At 40.3% G+C, this 18848-nt stretch overlaps 2 protein-coding genes across 2 annotated transcripts in view; both read right to left on the bottom strand.

The window, feature by feature from the left end:
• The window catches only part of tspan7b (tetraspanin 7b), a 68456-nt gene extending 50814 nt beyond the window's left edge, over window positions 1–17642 (bottom strand). The window contains exons 1-2 of the mRNA XM_061879821.1: window positions 17511–17642; window positions 754–950 (exon numbers count right to left, since the gene is read on the bottom strand). Coding sequence (XP_061735805.1) covers window positions 754–819 — 66 coding nt within the window. The 5' untranslated portion in view covers window positions 820–950; window positions 17511–17642. The remainder of the gene's footprint in view (window positions 1–753; window positions 951–17510) is intronic.
• LOC133538310 (mid1-interacting protein 1-B-like) lies at window positions 2045–17657 on the bottom strand. The gene is made up of 2 exons (XM_061879822.1): window positions 17519–17657; window positions 2045–2818 (listed from the first exon to the last, which is right to left on the bottom strand). Exon 2 carries the CDS (start codon window positions 2669–2671, stop codon window positions 2228–2230), a length of 444 nt encoding a protein of 147 aa, XP_061735806.1. The 5' UTR covers window positions 2672–2818; window positions 17519–17657; the 3' UTR covers window positions 2045–2227.
• Between the last annotated feature and the right edge of the window lie 1191 nt (window positions 17658–18848).

Here is an 18848-nt window from a genome sequence, read left to right as displayed (position 1 = left end):
TGACTAAATACTTTTTTGCCCCTCTGTAAGTATATATATACATATATATATATATATATATATATATATATACATATATATATATATATATATATATATATATATATATATATATATATATATATATACATATATATGTATATATACACACACAAATAAGTGTACAAATATATACATACACACACTTCCTACATGAATTCATCATACATGAATCATGCAACTTAATAGTTCACAAATGTGTCAAACATGAATGATGCATTATATATAGTCACGTGCTTCTTACAGCGTCATACATGTATCCATGGTAACACAGGTCAAAGCATCCACGCTACATATATGTTCGAATGGTGTGAAATGTGAATATATGGCCTAACATGATGTCAAATATGAATATATGGCCTAACATGATGTCAAATATGAATATATGGCCTAACTACGTAACGATGCAAACATCCGGTTGAGGCCTTGTCCATTACCGACGTCATGTGTTGACTAGAGCAGTTGCGGTGATGACGTCTGTTTACCGTTAGGGTCGTGTGAACAGAGCCCCACTTGACGCCCAAATGACGGCGAGCCTCCCCGCGAACGTGGACCTGCCTCCATGGAGAAGACGACGGTCGCAAATGTTCTCATCCAAACAACCGCTGATGCTGCTTTCCTGGCCGCCCTCTTCGCCATCACCACCTCCATTAAAACGCAACGCCGCCATCAACAGCATCACCTTACATCGCGCATCGGCGGTCGTTCACTCACCCAGAAGACGAAGGAATAGACGATGAGGAGGGTTTTAAGGCAGGTGATAACAGGTTTGGTCTCCATGATGTCTTTACTGTCGGCGGGGAAACAAACACTCCAAAAAAACGTCGCAGCCACGCGCTGCAGCAGTCTTCACACAGCGTCACGGGTGTAGTGTCTCGCTGCGGCCAGCAGGGGGAGCCAACCGCAGTACACTGGAAAATGCAGTTTGGGGTAATCAATGACAAGTCGGTATTTTAACGAAATTCATACAATTTTACGAGATCAACATGTTAAATACTCCTTTGATGTATGACAAAGGTGGTCATGGGATCATTGTGGCTTCTTAGAGATTAAATATGGCCTAAGAATTGCGTTGGGGGAAGTAGCGGTGTCCAGGCTACTCAGTGCAATATGGCAATATTTTTAAATAAAAAGTTTTATTTAATGGTCAAAGTGTAATTATGAGAACAAAGTTGTATTTGAAGAAATAATTACACAAAATGTATGGTAGTTTCAGTACATATAGCTAGAAAAAAATGTCTGAACTATACTAAAAAGAAAAATAAGATAATTTTAAGAAAAATGAAGTTGAATTTATTTTCATATCATTAAAGTAATACGGGCTTCACGGTGTAAGAGGGGTTAGTGCGTCTCACAATACGAAGGTCCTGAGTAGTCCTGGGTTCAATCCCGGGCTCGGGATCTTTCTGTGAGGAGTTTGCACGTTCTTCCCGTGAATGCGTGGGTTCCCTCCGGGTACTCTGGCTTCCTCCCACCTCCAAAGACATTCACCTGGGGATAGGTTGATTGGCAACACTAAATTGGCCCTAGTGTGTGAATGTGAGTGTTGTCTGTATCTGTGTGGGCCCTGTGATGAGGTGGCAACTTGTCCAGGGTATACACCGCCTTCTGCCCGATTGTAGCTGAGATAGGCACCAGCGCCCCTGTGACCCTAAAGGGAATAAGCAGGATAAAATGTATGGATGGATTAAAGTAATACAATAGAGCTGTGCTGCAAGTATTAACGTAAAATCTTAGGGGGATAAAAGTGAAAAATTAAATTTCCCATGAATAAAGTTGACCATATTGTACTGAGCAGCCAGGACAAGACAGTTTGTTGGTGGTTATATTGCACCTTTTGTCACATTTACTTCTGGAAAAAAAAAAAAAAAAAACATTAAAAAAAATTTTACTCACATGTGAAATCAATGCTTTTGGCTTTGTGGGATTGAGGAAGCTACAGTGGTCAGATATGTGGCTTGATAGTACTATCAAAGTCACTTTAACAAATAAAATACGACGGAGCAACATTTTCTTTGAGTTTATTCATCTCAATAAATAAAAATTGTGTTCTACCTTTGTGTCAAGTTAGTGCAAAACATGTGCAAGGGCCAATAGAACAATTAAGTGCAAAACATTTGGAGTGAACAAGTGGTAACATCTTCAGTCTATCCAATCGTGACAGTAAAAAAAAAATCATCCTCAATCATCAAATGCCGACTCTCTGCCTGTAGCACCTGGTGAGAGAGTCGGCCTTCAAGGTGAGCTTGGACAGCACCCCTTGCAGGCCAGCCAGGTGGAACTGGAACTGCTTCTGCAAGTCATCTTCATCCTCTTCAGAGGAGGACAGCAGGGAGGAAGACATAGAGGAGGTGGACGCGGTGCGCCTCAAGCCCTCCTTGCGCCTCTGCTCGCCACTGCTCGACCCCGACTCCATGTCCCAGCGAAGGGACTTGAGCAGCTGGTAGTGGCTGTACATGTCGTCCACGTCCGACTTTAAGTGGGCCATCGCCGTGTCTTCGTCTAAGGGGACGTCCATCAGCAGGCTGGGCACCATGACGGTCTGGTCCATGTTGTTGACGGCCCCGATGAAATGGTTCATGGAGCTGAGGAGGGAGTGTTTCTGTTTGCGCGCTCTGGTGAGCTGCATCATTCTTTTGGAAGGCTTATTTGAGGAAGAGCAGAGAAAACTGGTCTTGTTTCTGCTATAGGGACAATCTTTACATACTCCAGTGGATGAAAATGCTTTCAAACTTGTCCTTCAAGGTACAAATCAAAGTTATGACTTGCCCCAAGTGACCTAAAATGGTACAGAAAGGAACAAATGTAACTTTTTTTTTCACATAAAAACAGACCAGAAACAACACACCTGCCAAAATCTTCAAGAACAAAAAAATAATTGCCAATGCAAAAAGACACATAAGGAGTCTCACTAAAAAGAGAGAGAAAAAAAGTCTAATTAACCAAATAAAATCCCAGCAACTTTAAAGATAAAAGGGTCAAGTGTATTTTTGAGACAAATTACGATATGTTTTGATACATATGTGGGGGTAAAACAGTTACTGCTGTGGTGATAGTCATATTTACAAGGAAAAAAGTTGGTATACTATGTGATCAAAACTAAAATATGTCAGGATTTTACATGAATAATTTCCTTAGCTTATCAGAAAATAGTAATAGTGCTTAAGTATATATATCGCAAGAGAATAGATTAGAATAATGCAAGATTTTTTTTTGTTTTCATTTCATGAGAAGAAGGTTGTAATATTACGAACATTATAAAAGTAGAAAGAAACATTGGCCGCCTGGAACATTAGATTTCAAATCTATTCAAAGCCAAACAAGGCATAAAAGGGGTCTAAATAATCTTTTTTTTTTTTTTTACTTCCACTCAAGTTTATCAATAAACTTCAGTCCTAAACAAAAACATGTTTTCAAAAATGTTGACCCCTTTTGAGCAGATAATATCACAGGTTTAAATTAGGTAAAGGAAAGCCTTGTATGTCCTGTTTGGCTTGGAGGTATTGTGGAACAACTGCCAGTGTATCGTACGCAAGTGAAACCTCAGATTTCCACTGGATACCGAATGACAGCGGACTCTTACCGTTTTTATTCAAATTGATGTGTTCAGATTCCATCACTGCCGAACATGGCGCTGATGTCCTGCATTCCTGCGCCAATATCTGCAGAGCATCTATCTATATTTGCTGGTCGCCGCAACACGGCCATTCATTTTAGCTAAAATTGGCTGTTTTAGAAAAATGGCAAGAGAAGAGGATGAATGCCCCACAACGACATGACACCATCGGTTTCCTCTGCACAATAGGCATAAAAACCTTATTGTGGTTATTTTTAGCATTATTTTCAAACAGGAAACAAACCAAAACAAAAACGGTATAAAACTTGATTTACCTAAAATGCATGGATGGTTGATAAGAGACTTTTATCAGTAGATTGTACAGTACAGTACATAATTCCGTACAATTGACCACTAAATGTTAACACCTGAATAAGTGTTTCAACTTGTTTAAGTTGGGGCCCAAGTTATTCAACTCATGGTTGCTTGTCTATTCTGTGCTGTGACATATTTACTTCCAACAATAATTGTTTTGAAAAACTCCATCCATCCATTTCCTACCGCTTGTCCCTTTTGGAGTCGCGAGGGGTCCTGGAGCCTATCTCAGCTGCATTCCGGCGGAAGGCGGTGTACACCCTGGACAAGTCGCCACCTCATCGCAGGGCCAACACAGATAGACATAATTCACACTCACATTCACACACTAGGGTCAATTTAGTGTTGCTAATCAACCTATCCCCAGGTACATGTTTTTTGGAAGTGGGAGGAAGCCGGAAGTACCTCGAGGGAACCCACGCAGTCACGGGGAGAATATGCAAACTCCGCACAGAAAGATATTCTCATTTATGAATAATAAAGACTAAAAACACACTTGTTTCAGGACATTTTCCGAAAATGTGATTAAAATCAGTCAATGTTATGTTGCCAACTACACACTGGCAAATTTTTTTTACAAATTGTTGGAGAGAAGAGCAATTCTACAATGTGAGCGTTATTTGATATCCAAATCGGCGGTTTAAAATCTTGAAATTGCTTTTTCTCTTTTTTTTTTTTATTTTTTTTTTTTATAAACTTTCCTGCTTATTTCAATACACCCCACGGTCTAGTTACGCAACTGGTTGCCTTCCTCAAAGAAGCTGCTAAAGTCAACAAAACACCGGGAAATTTGGGACATTTAGGTTTTAAAATAAAAAAAAAACATCATAGGAAAGCTATTGTGTTCTGGAGTGTCACTAAAAACATGTGGCCCAAATACAGCAAATTTTTACGTAAACAGACGAAAAAAAGACAGCCTTTGTCCCTTGAGGCTTGTATGAAGGTACATGAATAAAGAGCGGTTGTTTTCGTCAAAGTCAGAATGTTATTAGAAACAAAGCTATTAAACTTATCAGAAATGTACTATTGTGCGGGATTTTTCCTCGTATATCGCAAAATATCAACTGAAAAAATATTCTTAAATCACATTTTCTTTTAAGTGATCAAATTGCTCCTCATTGGTGATGCTGGCTCTGAACTACAAACTACAGCAACATCAAACACAATGTTTTTAACAGAAGTGCCCATCCATCCATTTTCTACCGCTTATTCCCTTTCGGGGTCGCGGGGGGCGCTGGCGCCTATCTCAACTACAATCGGGCGGAAGGCAGGGTACACCCTGGACAAGTCGCCACCTACACCCTGGACAAGTCGCCACCTCATCACAGGGCCAACACAGATAGACAGACAACATTCACACTCACATTCACACACTAGGGCCAATTTAGTGTTGCCAATCAACCTATCCCCAGGTGCATGTCTTTGGAGGTGGGAGGAAGCCGGAGTACCCGGATGGAACCCACGCATTCACGGGGAGAACATGCAAACTCCACACAGAAAGATCCCGAGACTGGATTTGAACCCAGGACTGCAGGACCTTCGTATTGTGAGGCAGACGCACTAACCCCTCTGCCACCGTAAAGCCTTTAACAGAAGTGCCAAAACTTAAAAAGTAATAGCGTAAACTGTTTGCAAACCATTCATTAATGCACTTGGCAGTTTATAGGGCCCCTTAGTGACATGTTTTAGCCAACTAGGCTATGCTATTTAAGGCCATATCCACACCAACACAGATGCTTCATTAACGTATATTTATCTCTGCGTTTAGACCTCTTGTCCACACACAGACGCATACTTTTGTCTTTAAAAGAGCAGACATTTGCAAATGCTGGCCAAAGTGTAGAGATCCAAAACTCTCCGCTAACGTATGCCTGTGCACGGCACACACGGAGAATTGTGAGGACGTCACGGTTGCGCGCAATCATTTCCAAGCTCAATAACACTGCCTTGAAACACACTATAAGACAGTGTTTCTTAAGCTTGTTGGAAGACCCGAACCCCACCAGTTTCATATTCGCATTCTCTGAACCCTTCTTTTGTGAAAAATAAAATGTTTGTTTTTTTTCAAATTCAAGACAAAGTTATGTTTTTCGTAACACTTTAGTATGGGGAACATATTCTAAGTAACAAAGACTTAATTTAGAGTTATTTGGACATGAGGGGAACATATTCTAAGTAATAAAGACATAATTTAGAGTTATTTGATTAAAAGTTAGGGTCAGGGTTAGAGGGTTAGGGTTATGATAAGGCCACGCCGAATAAGGTATTAATAAGTACTTAATAATGACTAGTTAAAGGCCTACTGAAATGAGATTTTCTTATTCAAACGGGGATAGCAGGTCCATTCTATGTGTCATACTTGATCATTTCGCGATATTGCCATATTTTTGCTGAAAGGATTTAGTAGAGACCATCCACGATAAAGTTCGCAACTTTCCGTGCTAAGAGAAAAGACCTGCCTCTACCGGAAGTCGCAGACGATGACGTCACGAGTTGACGGCTCCTCACATATTCACATTGTTTTTAATGGGGGTCTCCAACAAAAAGTGCTATTCGGACCGAGGAAACGACAATTTCCCCATTAATTTGAGCGAGGATGAAAGATTTGTGTTTGAGGATATTGATAGCGATGGACTGGAAAAAAAAAAAAAAAAGGAAAAAAAAAAAATAAGCGATTGCATTGGGACGGATTCCGATGTTTTTAAGACACATTTACTAGGTTAATTCTGGGAAATCCCCTTATCTTTCTATTGTGTTGCTAGTGTTTTAGTGAGTTAAATAGTACCTGATAGTCGGAAGGATGTCTCCACGGGTGTCTTGACGCGCAGTGTCTCAGGGGAGTCGACGGCAGCTATGGACGGCACAAGCTCAGCTTTTCTCCGGTAAGAACTGACTTTTGAACCACAATTTTCTCACCGAAACCTGCTGGTTGACAGTCCGTCTTGATTCATGTTCGCTTGACCGCGCTCTGATCCATAGGAAATTTTCACCTCCAGGAATTTTAAACAAGGAATCACCGTGTGTTTGTGTGGCTAAAGGCTTCCCAACTCCATCTTTCTAATTTGACTCCTCCAATATTAATTGAACAAATTGCAAAATATTAAGCAACACAGATGTCCAAAAAACTGTATAATTATGCCGTTAAAGCAGACAACTTTTAGCTGTGTGTGTGTGCAGCGCTCATACTTCCTAAAAACCCGTGACGTCTTGCGTACACGTCGTCATTACACGTTTCGAAGACGAAACTCCCGGGAAATTTAAAATTGTAATTTAGTAAACTAAAAAGGCCGTATTGGCATGTGTTGCAATGTTAATATTTCATCATTGATATATAAACTATCAGACTGCGTGGTGGGTAGTAGTGGGTTTCAGTAGGCCTTTAAGAGCCAACATGTTACTAATTTGCATGTTAATAAGCAACTAATTAATGGTGAATATGTTCTCCTTACTAAAGTGTTAGCATATTTTTTTTACTGGTGCACAAAATGAACCGTGCATGAACATCACCTTGTTCAAAAAACAAAACCAACACAGTGCATAAACTCACAACAAATTCCGAACTTGCAAATCAGTCAGCTGTTGCCATATCCGTAATACGCTGATTGGGAGAAGTTTGTATTTACACGACGAGTCGAGTGTCTTTTGACCTCCGCCGAACCCCTGAGGCTGACTCACCAACCCCAAGGGTTCGATTGAACCCAGGTTAAGAACCACTGCTATAAGAGGAATTGTTATATGTTTGAACGTAAACATGCTGCTATTTTCATTCAACATTAATAAAAAAATACATCAAAATGGGTTTTGCAACACTGCCACCGCCGCTAATGACAATACGCTGTTTTGGCTACGATTGCTGTGGAACCTCCACTTGATGGGACAACTAGGACAAGCAAGACTTTTTGCTGTGTGTCATAAGGCGTGACGATATCTTGTGTTTTTAGTCCTTATTTGTGAAGTCAACTTACGTGTGTAGCTTCCATTTTTGTAGATGGAGCAACCGTGTTCACGTGTAAAAAGCGCCAAAGCAGCTAAAAAAAAATGTCTTGTGTGTACTGATGTTAAAGACAATACACACTTCATTATCATATTACTACATCGATGATTAAATGCTTCATTATTCCCTTGAACACGCCAAAAAGGGTTTCCTTGGCTCGTTAGTGCGCGCTGATTTTAGAAATAATGTACACATCACCGTGTTGCTGAACATAATTCTGAGTGTTGGGTTTCAGCAGTACAGGTGTGCATTCGCTCTTTAAATAATGTTCCCAGGGCTCTGTGTACGTGCAGGCTGGTTTTAAAGATAATGTACATGTCATTGTACGTCTAAAGGCGGTAGGGTTGGGCGATATATCGATATACTCGATACATCGCGTGTTTGTCTCTGTGCGATATATAAAATGACTATATCGTGGTATTCGGGTATACGTTCTCACACAGTTACTTTTAGCTGCAGACATTACACTGCAGGCTTTCATCACTCTTTCCTGTCTCTCCTCCTCACGGACAAGCGCACCTTCTTACATACGTCACATACTGTCGCATCATACGCCCTCGCAGGAGACGCAGCAGCATGGGTAACATTAGCGGAGTGGTGCGAGTTGTAATACGAGAGAAAGAAGGTGACAATCTATTAAAAAATGAAGGAAGAATTAATTTCTGAGAAAAACAGCACGGGATCCATCGTTGGCTTCAAGCGGGAAGATGTCAAACAAGTGTGCGGAAAAAGCGTTAAAAGTAGTACCTACTGCTAATTGGTAGCATTATTTGAGAAATACCCCGCTAGAGAATGAAGAGTGCTTGAAACTGCATGTCAACATCTCCGTTCGGTGCCATACCCACAAAATGCCAACGCAACCATTTGCAGATCGTATGGAAAACAATAGTCAACAACGGAATTTAATAACGTCCATAGTAACCTACTACATAGCAAAGGACATACACTATAAAGACGCTGAGATCATTATCCATGCGTTTGTTACGTCTCGCCTCGACTACTGTAACGTATTATTTTCGGGTCTCCCCATGTCTAGCATTAAAAGATTACAGTTGGTACAAAATGCGGCTGCTAGACTTTTGACAAGAACAAGAAAGTTTGATCACATTACGCCTGTACTGGCTCACCTGCACTGGCTTCCTGTGCACTTAAGATGTGACTTTAAGGTTTTACTACTTACGTATAAAATACTACACGGTCTAGCTCCATCCTATCTTGCCGATTGTATTGTACCATATGTCCCGGCAAGAAATCTGCGTTCAAAGGACTCCGGCTTGTTAGTGATTCCCAAAGCCCAAAAAAAGTCTGCGGGCTATAGAGCGTTTTCCGTTCGGGCTCCAGTACTCTGGAATGCCCTCCCGGTAACAGTTCGAGATACCACCTCAGTAGAAGCATTTAAGTCTCACCTTAAAACTCATTTGTATACTGTAGCCTTTAAATAGACTCCCTTTTTAGACCAGTTGATCTGCTGTTTCTTTTCTTTTTCTTCTATGTCCCACTCTCCCCTGTGGAGGGGGTCCGGTCCGATCCGGTGGCCATGTACTGCTTGCCTGTGTATCGGCTGGGGACATCTCTGCGCTGCTGATCCGCCTCCGCTTGGGATGGTTTCCTGGTGGCTCCGCTGTGAACGGGACTCTCTCTGCTGAGTTGGACCCGCTTTGGACTGGACTCTTGCGACTGTGTTGGATCCATTGTGGATTGAACTTTCACAGTATCATGTTAGACCCGCTCGACATCCATTGCTTTCCTCCTCTCTAAGGTTCTCATAGTCATTATTGTCACCGACGTCCCACTAGGTCATTATTGTCACCGATGTCCCACTGGGTGTGAGTTTTCCTTGCCCTTATGTGGGCCTACCGAGGATGTCGTGGTGGTTTGTGCAGCCCTTTGAGACACTAGTGATTTAGGGCTATATAAGTAAACATTGATTGATTGATTGATTGATATTTGATTTCCTGTTACGTAGCTCATTTTTATTTGACAGTTATTAAAAATATCTTGTGTGACATCATGCACAAAAGTGCACTTTATATGTTTTAAACTATTGTAGTGGGGTTCTGTACAAAAAGTGCACTTTAATTTAGTGTCATCTTAGTGACATCATGCACAAAAGTGCAGTAATACCTTGTTTTAAAATGTCTGACAATCTTGCACTTTCTGTTTTAAAAATGACATGAATGTTTGAGCCAATGCTTAATAATTGTTAAATACCGTTTTGGTAGATTGACTTATTGGTTTCCCTCTCTGCATGAAAGTTTAAAATGAGCATATATTAATGCAGTATGAACAACAATGTTTTAATGTAGACACATAGAATCATCATACTGGTGTGATTATAGGCATCAAGTGTTCATTCAAGGCTGAGGTAAAATATCAAGATATGTATCATGTATTGCGATATGGCCTAAAAATATCGAGATATTAAAAAAAGACCATATCGCCCAGCCCTAGTTCCAGGTCCGATTCCAGCTTCTGCCATTGTGTCCTTGGGCAAGACACTTTACCCACCTGCTCCCAGTGCCACCCACACTAGTTTAAAACTGTAACTTAGATATTGGGTTTCGCAATGTAAAGCGCTTTTGAGTCACTAGAGAAAAGCGCTATATAAATATAATTCACTTCACTTAAAGGCCTACTGAAACACACTACTACCGACCACGCAGTCTGATAGTTTATATATCAATGATGAAATATTAACATTGCAACACATGCCAATACGGCCTTTTTAGTTTACTAAATTGCAATTTTAAATTTTCCGCGAGTTTCTTGTTGAAAACATCGCGGAATGATGACGCATACGCGTGACGTCACTGACTGTCAGGAAATATTAGCTCAGCACCAGTTACGGCTAAAAGTCGTCTGCTTTAATGGCATAATTACACAGTATTTTGGACATCTGTGTTGCTGAATCTTTTGCAATTTGTTCATTTAATAATGGAGACTATAAAGAACAATGCTGTTGGTGGAAAGCGGTGGATTGACGCTGTCTTTATAACCGAGACACAGCCGGTGTTTCTTTGTTTGTTGTGAAGCTTTAACACAGAGCGGTCAAGCGAACATGTTTCTCTACGTCAACCAGCATGTTTTTGGATGGGAAAATTGTGAGAAATCATTGGATTATTCGTCGTCTTGCAGCAGCTGTTTAAAAGGCAGCTGTGAGCTTGGCTCCTTGGCTTCTCTCTGAGACACTGGGTGTTCACCACAGCCATCTGACCTCGAGTTATGTCTTTAAAATCTGACTAAAACACTATTAAAACAATAAGCAGATAAGGGATCTTCCAGAATTATCCTAGTAAATGTGTCTAATTACATCTGAAACTCTCACACTCCCGCCGCCCGGAGCCCTCGCTTTTTTTTTCTTTTTCTTTTTTTCTAGTCCTTCACTATCAAAATCCTAATTCACAAATCTTTCATCCTCGCTCAAATTAAATGGGGAAATTGTCGCTTTCTCGGTCCGAATTGCTCTTACTGCTGGTGGCTCCCATTAAAAAAAATGTGAATGTGTGGAGCCCTGCAACTCGTGACATCACGCGCACATACTCCCGGTAAAGGCAGGGCTTTTCTATCAGCGACCAAAAGTTGCGAACTTTATCGTCAATGTTCTCTACTAAATCCTTTCAGCAAAAATATGGCAATATCGCGAAATGATCAAGTATGACACATAGAATGGACCTGCTATTCCAGTTTAAATAAGAAAATCTCATTTCAGTAGGCCTTTAAAGTCGATCAAATAAACATAACAGAGGAGTAAATGCCACCAAATCAGCTGTTGCAGGTTTTTTTCAGGCTTCTGATTGGACAAAACTTGCACGGGGGAGACCCAGAACACATTGGGACGACTATGTCTCCTGGATGGCCTGGGAATGCCTCAAGATCCCCCAGGAAGAGCTGGATGAGGTGGCTGGGGCAGAGGGAAGTCTAGGCTTCCCTGCTTAGGCTGCTGCACCCGTGACCCGACCTCAGATAAGCGGAAGAAGATGGATGCATGGCAGCAGGTGTTTGCATCTGTGCAGTTTTGAATCTATACCTGTGTGGATCTGTGTGGATGGAGATCATTTAAACCCAGAGGTGGGTAGTAACGCGCTACATTTACTCCGTTACATCTACTTGAGTAACTTTTGGGAAAAATTGTACTTCTAAGAGTAGTTTTTATGCAACATACTTTTACTTGAGTATATTAATAGAGAAGAAACGCTACTTTTACTCCGGTCCATTTATCTACATTCAGCTCGCTACTCGCTACTTTTTTTTATCAATTTATTAATGTTTGTTTTGGTTTTTGGGCTTCACGGTGGCAGAGGGGTTAGTGCGTCTGCCTCACAGTACGAAGGTCCTGCAGTCCTGGGTTCAAATCCAGGCTTGGGATCTTTCTGTGTGGAGTTTGCATGTTCTCCCCGTGAATGCGTGGGTTCCCTCCGGGTACTCCGGCTTCCTCCCACTTCCAAAGACATGCACCTGGGGATAGGTTGATTGGCAACACTAAATTGGCCGTAGTGTGTGAATGTGATTGTGAATGTTGTCTGTCTATCTGTGTTGGCCCTGCGATGAGGTGGCGACTTGTCCAGGGTGTACCCCGCCTTCCGCCCGATTGTAGCTGAGTTAGGCGCCAGCGCCCCCCGCGACCCCGAAAGGGAATAAGCGGTAGAAAATGGATGGATGGATGTTTTTTCAATGTAGGATCTACGCATGCCTGCGTTTCACCAATCACATGCAGTCACTGGTGATGTTGGACCAATCAAACAGAGCCAGGCGGTCACATGACCGTCACACGTACAACCTGACTTAAACAAGTTGAAAAACTTATTAGGGTGTTACCGTTTAGTGGTCAATTATACGGAATATGTACTGAACTGTGCAATCTACTAATAAAAGTTTTAATCAATCAATCAAAAGTGTAAAGGAAAAAAGACACTTTATTTCAACTGTACTTCCCGTCAGAAATCTAAATAAAGACTGATCGCACAGTTCCTGTCTTCACAATAAAAGTGCTGCTCCATCGCGCCTGCGCTAACAAAATAAGAGTCTCCGAAAGCCAACGCAAACAAGCCAGCAAGCTACGGAGTTTGCCGCCAATGTATTCATTGTAAAGTGTATAGAAACAAATATGGAAGCTGGACAAATAAGATGCCAAAAAACAACGACTTTCATGTGGTATTAGGCAGAAAGGAGGACCTTTTTTTTTTTCTCCATTTGAAAACGTGGACGTACTGTCTGATTCCAATCAATGCAAGTCATCAGAATCAGGTAATACACCAACTTATATTCTTGTCTTCATGAAAGATAGGAATCCGTATGTTGAACATGCATGTATATTCATTAAAACACCTTTAACATGTGAACAAAAACGGAAAACTAAATCAATGATATACTGTATATATATATATATATACATACATATATACATATATATATATATATACATATATATACATATATATATATATATATACATATATACATACATATATACATATATATATATATATACATATATATACATATATATACATATATATATATATATACATATATATACATATATATATATATATACATATATATACATATATATACATATATACATACATATATACATATATATATATATATACATATATATACATATATATATATATATATATACATATATATACATATATATACATATATATATATATATATATATACACATATATACACACACACACACACACACACACACACACACACACACACACACACACACACACACACACACACACACACACACACACACACACACACACACACACACACACACACACACACACACACAAATACTAGGGCTGTGAATCTTTGGGTGTCCCACGATTCGATTCAATATAGATTCTTGGGGTCACGATTCGATAATATATCGATTTTTTTTATTCGATTCTCGATTCAAAAACGATATTTTTTCGATTCAAAACGATTCTGTAATCATTCAATACTTAGGATTTCAGCAGGATCTAGCCCGGTCTGCTGACATGCTAGCATAGTAGATTTAAAAAAAAAAAAATGCTTTTATAATTGTAAAGGACAATGTTTTATCAACTGATTGCTATAATGTAAATTTGTTTTAACTATTAAACGAACCACAAATATTACTTATTTTATCTTTGTGAAAATATTGGACAGTGTGTTGTCAAGCTTATGAGATGCGATGTAAGTGTAAGCCACTCTGACACTATTCTTTTTTATTATTTTTATAAATGTCTAATGAGTATGTCAGTGAGGCATTTTTAATCACTGCTATGCTGAAATTATAATTAATATTGATACTGTTGTTGATAATATTCATTTTTGTTTCATTACTTTTGGTTTGTTCTGCGTCGTGTTTGTGTCTCCTCTCAATTGCTCTGTTTATTGCAGTTTTGAGTGTTGCTGGGTCAGGTTTGGTTTTGGAATTGGATTGCATTGTTATGGTATTGCTGTGTAGTGGTTTGGGTGACTACTCCTTACTTTTACTTGAGTAATAAATCTCTAAAGCAGGGGTGTCAAACTCAAATACAGAGTGGGCCATTTAATGTTATATTATTTAATATGTATTATTGTTTTAGTTGCTTAAGAGATATTCTTGGCTCTGAATTTGCTCGTTGTTATTTTTATGTTTTTGAGCATTATTTGTTGCCGTAATCATCAAACAAACAGGTTAGTCATAAGTTACTCAGTACTTGAGTAGTTTTTTCACAACATACTTTTTACTTTTACTCAAGTAAATATTTGGGTGACTACTCCTTACTTTTACTTGAGTAATAAATCTCTAAAGCAGGGGGGTCAAACTCACATACAGAGTGGGCCAAAATTTAAAACTGAACAAAGCCGCTGGCCAAGGTTGAACAAATTAACATTTTAATAGGGACCCAAACAAGTTTTGCATTGAATATTGAACACGCAAGGCTTGTATAACTTTAAAGTGACATGCAAAATCCAGTTTTAAATAATAAAAATTAAAAAATATCAATGGCATATCAAATCAAATTTAACCAAAAAATCAATTCCCCTTTTCTATTTGCAGCTTTCTGAGGTAAATATCAAAATACACTTTTTCCACAGGCTAATAATAAATTTGAAAATAAAATAATAATGAATGAATCAAACATTCAAGCCTTGAAGTAACAAGAGAAAGTGCATGAATAAAACGTTAATTATTGCTCACTTTGCTACACTGATTTGCTTTAAAAACAAGCAACGCTTATATAACTTAATAGTGCAAATTCAACTTTCAAAAAACAAACAAAACAAAATCAATGGGTTCTGGGTGTTTGTTCTGTTGTGTTGTGTTTATGTTGTGTTACGGTGTGGTTGTTGTCCCGAAATATGTTTGTCATTCTTGCTTGGTGTGGGTTCACAGTGTGGCACATATGTGTAGCATTGTTAAAGTTGTTTATACGGCCACCCTCGGTGTGACCTATATTGTTGACTAAGTATGCGTGGCATTCACTTGTGTGTGTGTGTATTATGTGACTTGGCCGGCAAGCTGCTTGTATGGAGTGAAAGCAGACATGACTGCAAGTTGTGGAGAACGTTAAAGGCAGTGCCTTTAAGGCACGCCCCCAATATTGTTATCCGGGTGGAAATCGGGAAGAATTCGGGAGAATGGTTTCCTTGGGGAGATATTCGGGAGGGGCACCGAACTTCGGGAGTCTCCCGGGAAAATCGGGAGGGTTGGCAAGTATGAGTATTAAGAATGCGATGTTAACCGGCGGCCCAGCTCTAATGTTAATCTGATATTGCCTCAAGTGCCAAATTAAATCACACGGCGTGCCAAATTTGTCCCGCGGGCCAGAGTTTGACACCCATGCTCTAAAGCAGGGGTGTCAAACTCAAATACAGAGTGGGCCAAATTTGAAAAAACTGAACCAAGCCACGGGCCAAGGTTGAACAAATTAACCCTTTAATAGGGACCCAAACAAGTTTTGCATTGAATATTGAACAAGCAAGGCTTATATAACTTTATAGTTGCATGCAAAATCGAGTTTCAAATAATAATAACAAAATTAAATAACATCAATGGCATATAAAATAAAATTGAAATAAAAATTGAATGCCTCTTTTCTATTTGCAGCCTTCTGAGGTAAATATCAAAATAAACTTTTTCCACAGGCCAATAATAAATTTCAAAGTAAAAAAACAATAAGGAATGAATCAAACATTCAGGCCTTGAAGTAGCAAGAGAAAGTGAATGAATAAAACGTTATTGCTCAGTTTGCTACACTGATTTGCTTTAACAACGCTTATACAACCTAACAGTGCAAAATCAACTTTCAAAAAACAAACGAAAAAACATCACAGAAATAACATTTTAATAAAAAAAATGTAATAACTCTCTTCTATTTGCAGCCTTCTGAAGTAAATATCAACATTAACTTTTTCCACTAGCTAATAAATTTTAAAATGTAACAATGAGGTGGTCGGGGTTGAGGTTGGCGTGGTTTGGTGGTAGTGGATATTGCAGCGTCCCGGAAGAGTTAGTGCTGCAAGGGGTTCTGGGTATTTGTTCTGTTATGTTGATGTTGTGTTTCGGTGCGGTTGTTCTCCCGAATTGTGTTTTTCATTCTTGTTTGGTTAGGGTTCACAGTGTGGCGCATATTTGTAATAGTGTTAAAGTTGTTTATACGGCCACCCTCAGTGTGACCTGTATGGCTGTTGATCAAATATGCCTTGCATTCACTTTTGTGTGTCTGTGTAGAAGCCGCATATAATATGTGACTTGGCCGGCACGCTGTATGTATAGAAGAAAAGCGGACGTAACGACAGGTTGTGGAGAACGCTAAATGCAGTGTCTTTAAGGCACTGCCCACAATATTGTTGTACGGGTGGAATTCGGGAAATTTTCGGGAGGGGCACTGAACTTTGGGAGTCTCCCGGGAAAATCAGGAGGGTTGGCCAGTATGAGTATAAGCGGTGAATGCGATGTTACAGCGGCACCGCCGCCGTATAATACCGGCGGGCCAGCTCTACTGTTAACTTGATATTGCCTCAAGGGCCAAAAGAAATTACACGGTGGGCCAAATTTTGCCCACGGGCCAGAGTTTGAAACCCATGCTCTAATGTAACAGTACTCTTACTTGAGTACAATTTCTGGCTACTCTACCCAGCTCTGTTTAAACCCCAAATATGTTTTTGAAACTCTCAAAGTTCGTGTGGACATAGCCTGAATGGCACAAGCAGAGGAACGCCTGCTAGTTGCTAACTTACGAGGCCATGCTAGCGAAAAGTTTGAACATTGCTTTTAAAAAGTATTTACTTCAATTTTTAAAAAATCAGATTGTAGAGACTGGGACGCAGAGTATAGGCGCTTATTCTCAAACATGTAAACACACACCCTGTAGCTAAATGTCATTTAGCATGCAAGATGTGTTTGAGTAGCTAGCACACCTGATTCCAATCATCCCATCAGTGTTGCCTTCCTACGTCCATCCATTTACTACCGCATACTTGTCACATTATATTTACCATTTCTGCAACTTTCTCACTACTTTTAAGGGACACAACAAACTAAATGGTGAATAAATAGTAACTTACCTGCTCACCTGGGGGTGGGGGGCCGGACACGAGGGTGCCTTGGTCACTGAGAGGGGTAGAAGATAACAGGCTCGCTGCTGAACATGACGTGTGGACTAACCGCTACTTTACATCACGGATATTTAAATGAGCTCCGTCACGTCCCGTAATAAAGACAGCAGACACGTTTGACGGAGCAGGGCGTTGTTATCGAGAGGATGCTGTGAAGGGAGGGGCTTACATCAAAGAGGAGCTTCACTGAGCATGCGCATTGTTTCCAACGAGCGCCAAAAGCTATCAGCCACCAAAATGAAAATAAATGTCTCTTAAAACAAAAATGGTGGATATTAGTACAAATGACACAACAATATCCACATAAAATGTACTACAATGCCACTCTTGGCTATAGGGGGCTATCTAGCTAATTACAAACAAAACTGAACAAATTACAGACAAAGTCAGCGGCAAGCCAGCTATGATATTTGCTGTTTTTCATTTTTTTCATTTTAACAGTCATCCATCCATCCATTTTCTACCGCGTATTCCCTTTTTTGGGGTCGCGGGGGGCGCTGGTGCCTATCTCAGCTACAATCGGCCAACAGTCATTCATACAAATACCTTACTATCAAAGCCATCATTTTTTTTTTTACATTATACTGTATTACAATGGGGCTTCACGGTGGAAGAGGGGTTAGTGCGTCTGCCTCACAATACGAAGGTCCTGAGTAGTCGTGGGTTCAATCCCCCCGGGCTCGGGATCTTTCTGTGAGGAGTTTGCATGTTCTCCCCGTGAATGCGTGGGCTTCCTCCCACTTCCAAAGACATGCACCTGGGGATAGGTTGATTGGCAACACTAAATTGGCCCTAGTGTGTGAATGTGAGTGTGAATGTTGTCTGTCTTTCTTTGTGGCCCTGCGATGAGAGGGCGTCTTGTCCGGGGTATATGCCGCCTTCCGCCAGATTGTAGCCGAGATAGGCACCAGCGCCCCCCACGACCCTAAAGGGAATAAGCGGCAGAAAATGGATGGATGGATGTATTACCATGCTTTTTTCTTGATTCACCTATTTTTTTTAACAGTTTACGCAGGAAGTCAACAGGAAGCAGGCGTTTTTCAAGGTTGCCTGCAGGGGCGCCATTTTTTACTGCTGGGATTACTTATAAATGTGTTGGCCCTGCGGTAAATGGGTTGTACTTGTATAGCGCTTTTCTACCTTCAAGGTACTCAAAGCGCTTTGACACTACTTCCACATTCACCCATTCACACACACATTCACACACTGATGGAGGGCCATGCAAGGCGCTAACCAGCACCCATCAGGAGCAAGGGTGAAGTGTCTTGCTCAGGACACAACAAACGT

Source organism: Nerophis ophidion, linkage group LG19, assembly GCF_033978795.1.
Source record: "Nerophis ophidion isolate RoL-2023_Sa linkage group LG19, RoL_Noph_v1.0, whole genome shotgun sequence".
Classification (NCBI taxonomy): Eukaryota; Metazoa; Chordata; class Actinopteri; order Syngnathiformes; family Syngnathidae; genus Nerophis; species Nerophis ophidion.
The sequence above is the reverse complement of the archived record's forward strand: the minus strand, read 5'-3'. Positions and strand labels throughout refer to the sequence as shown.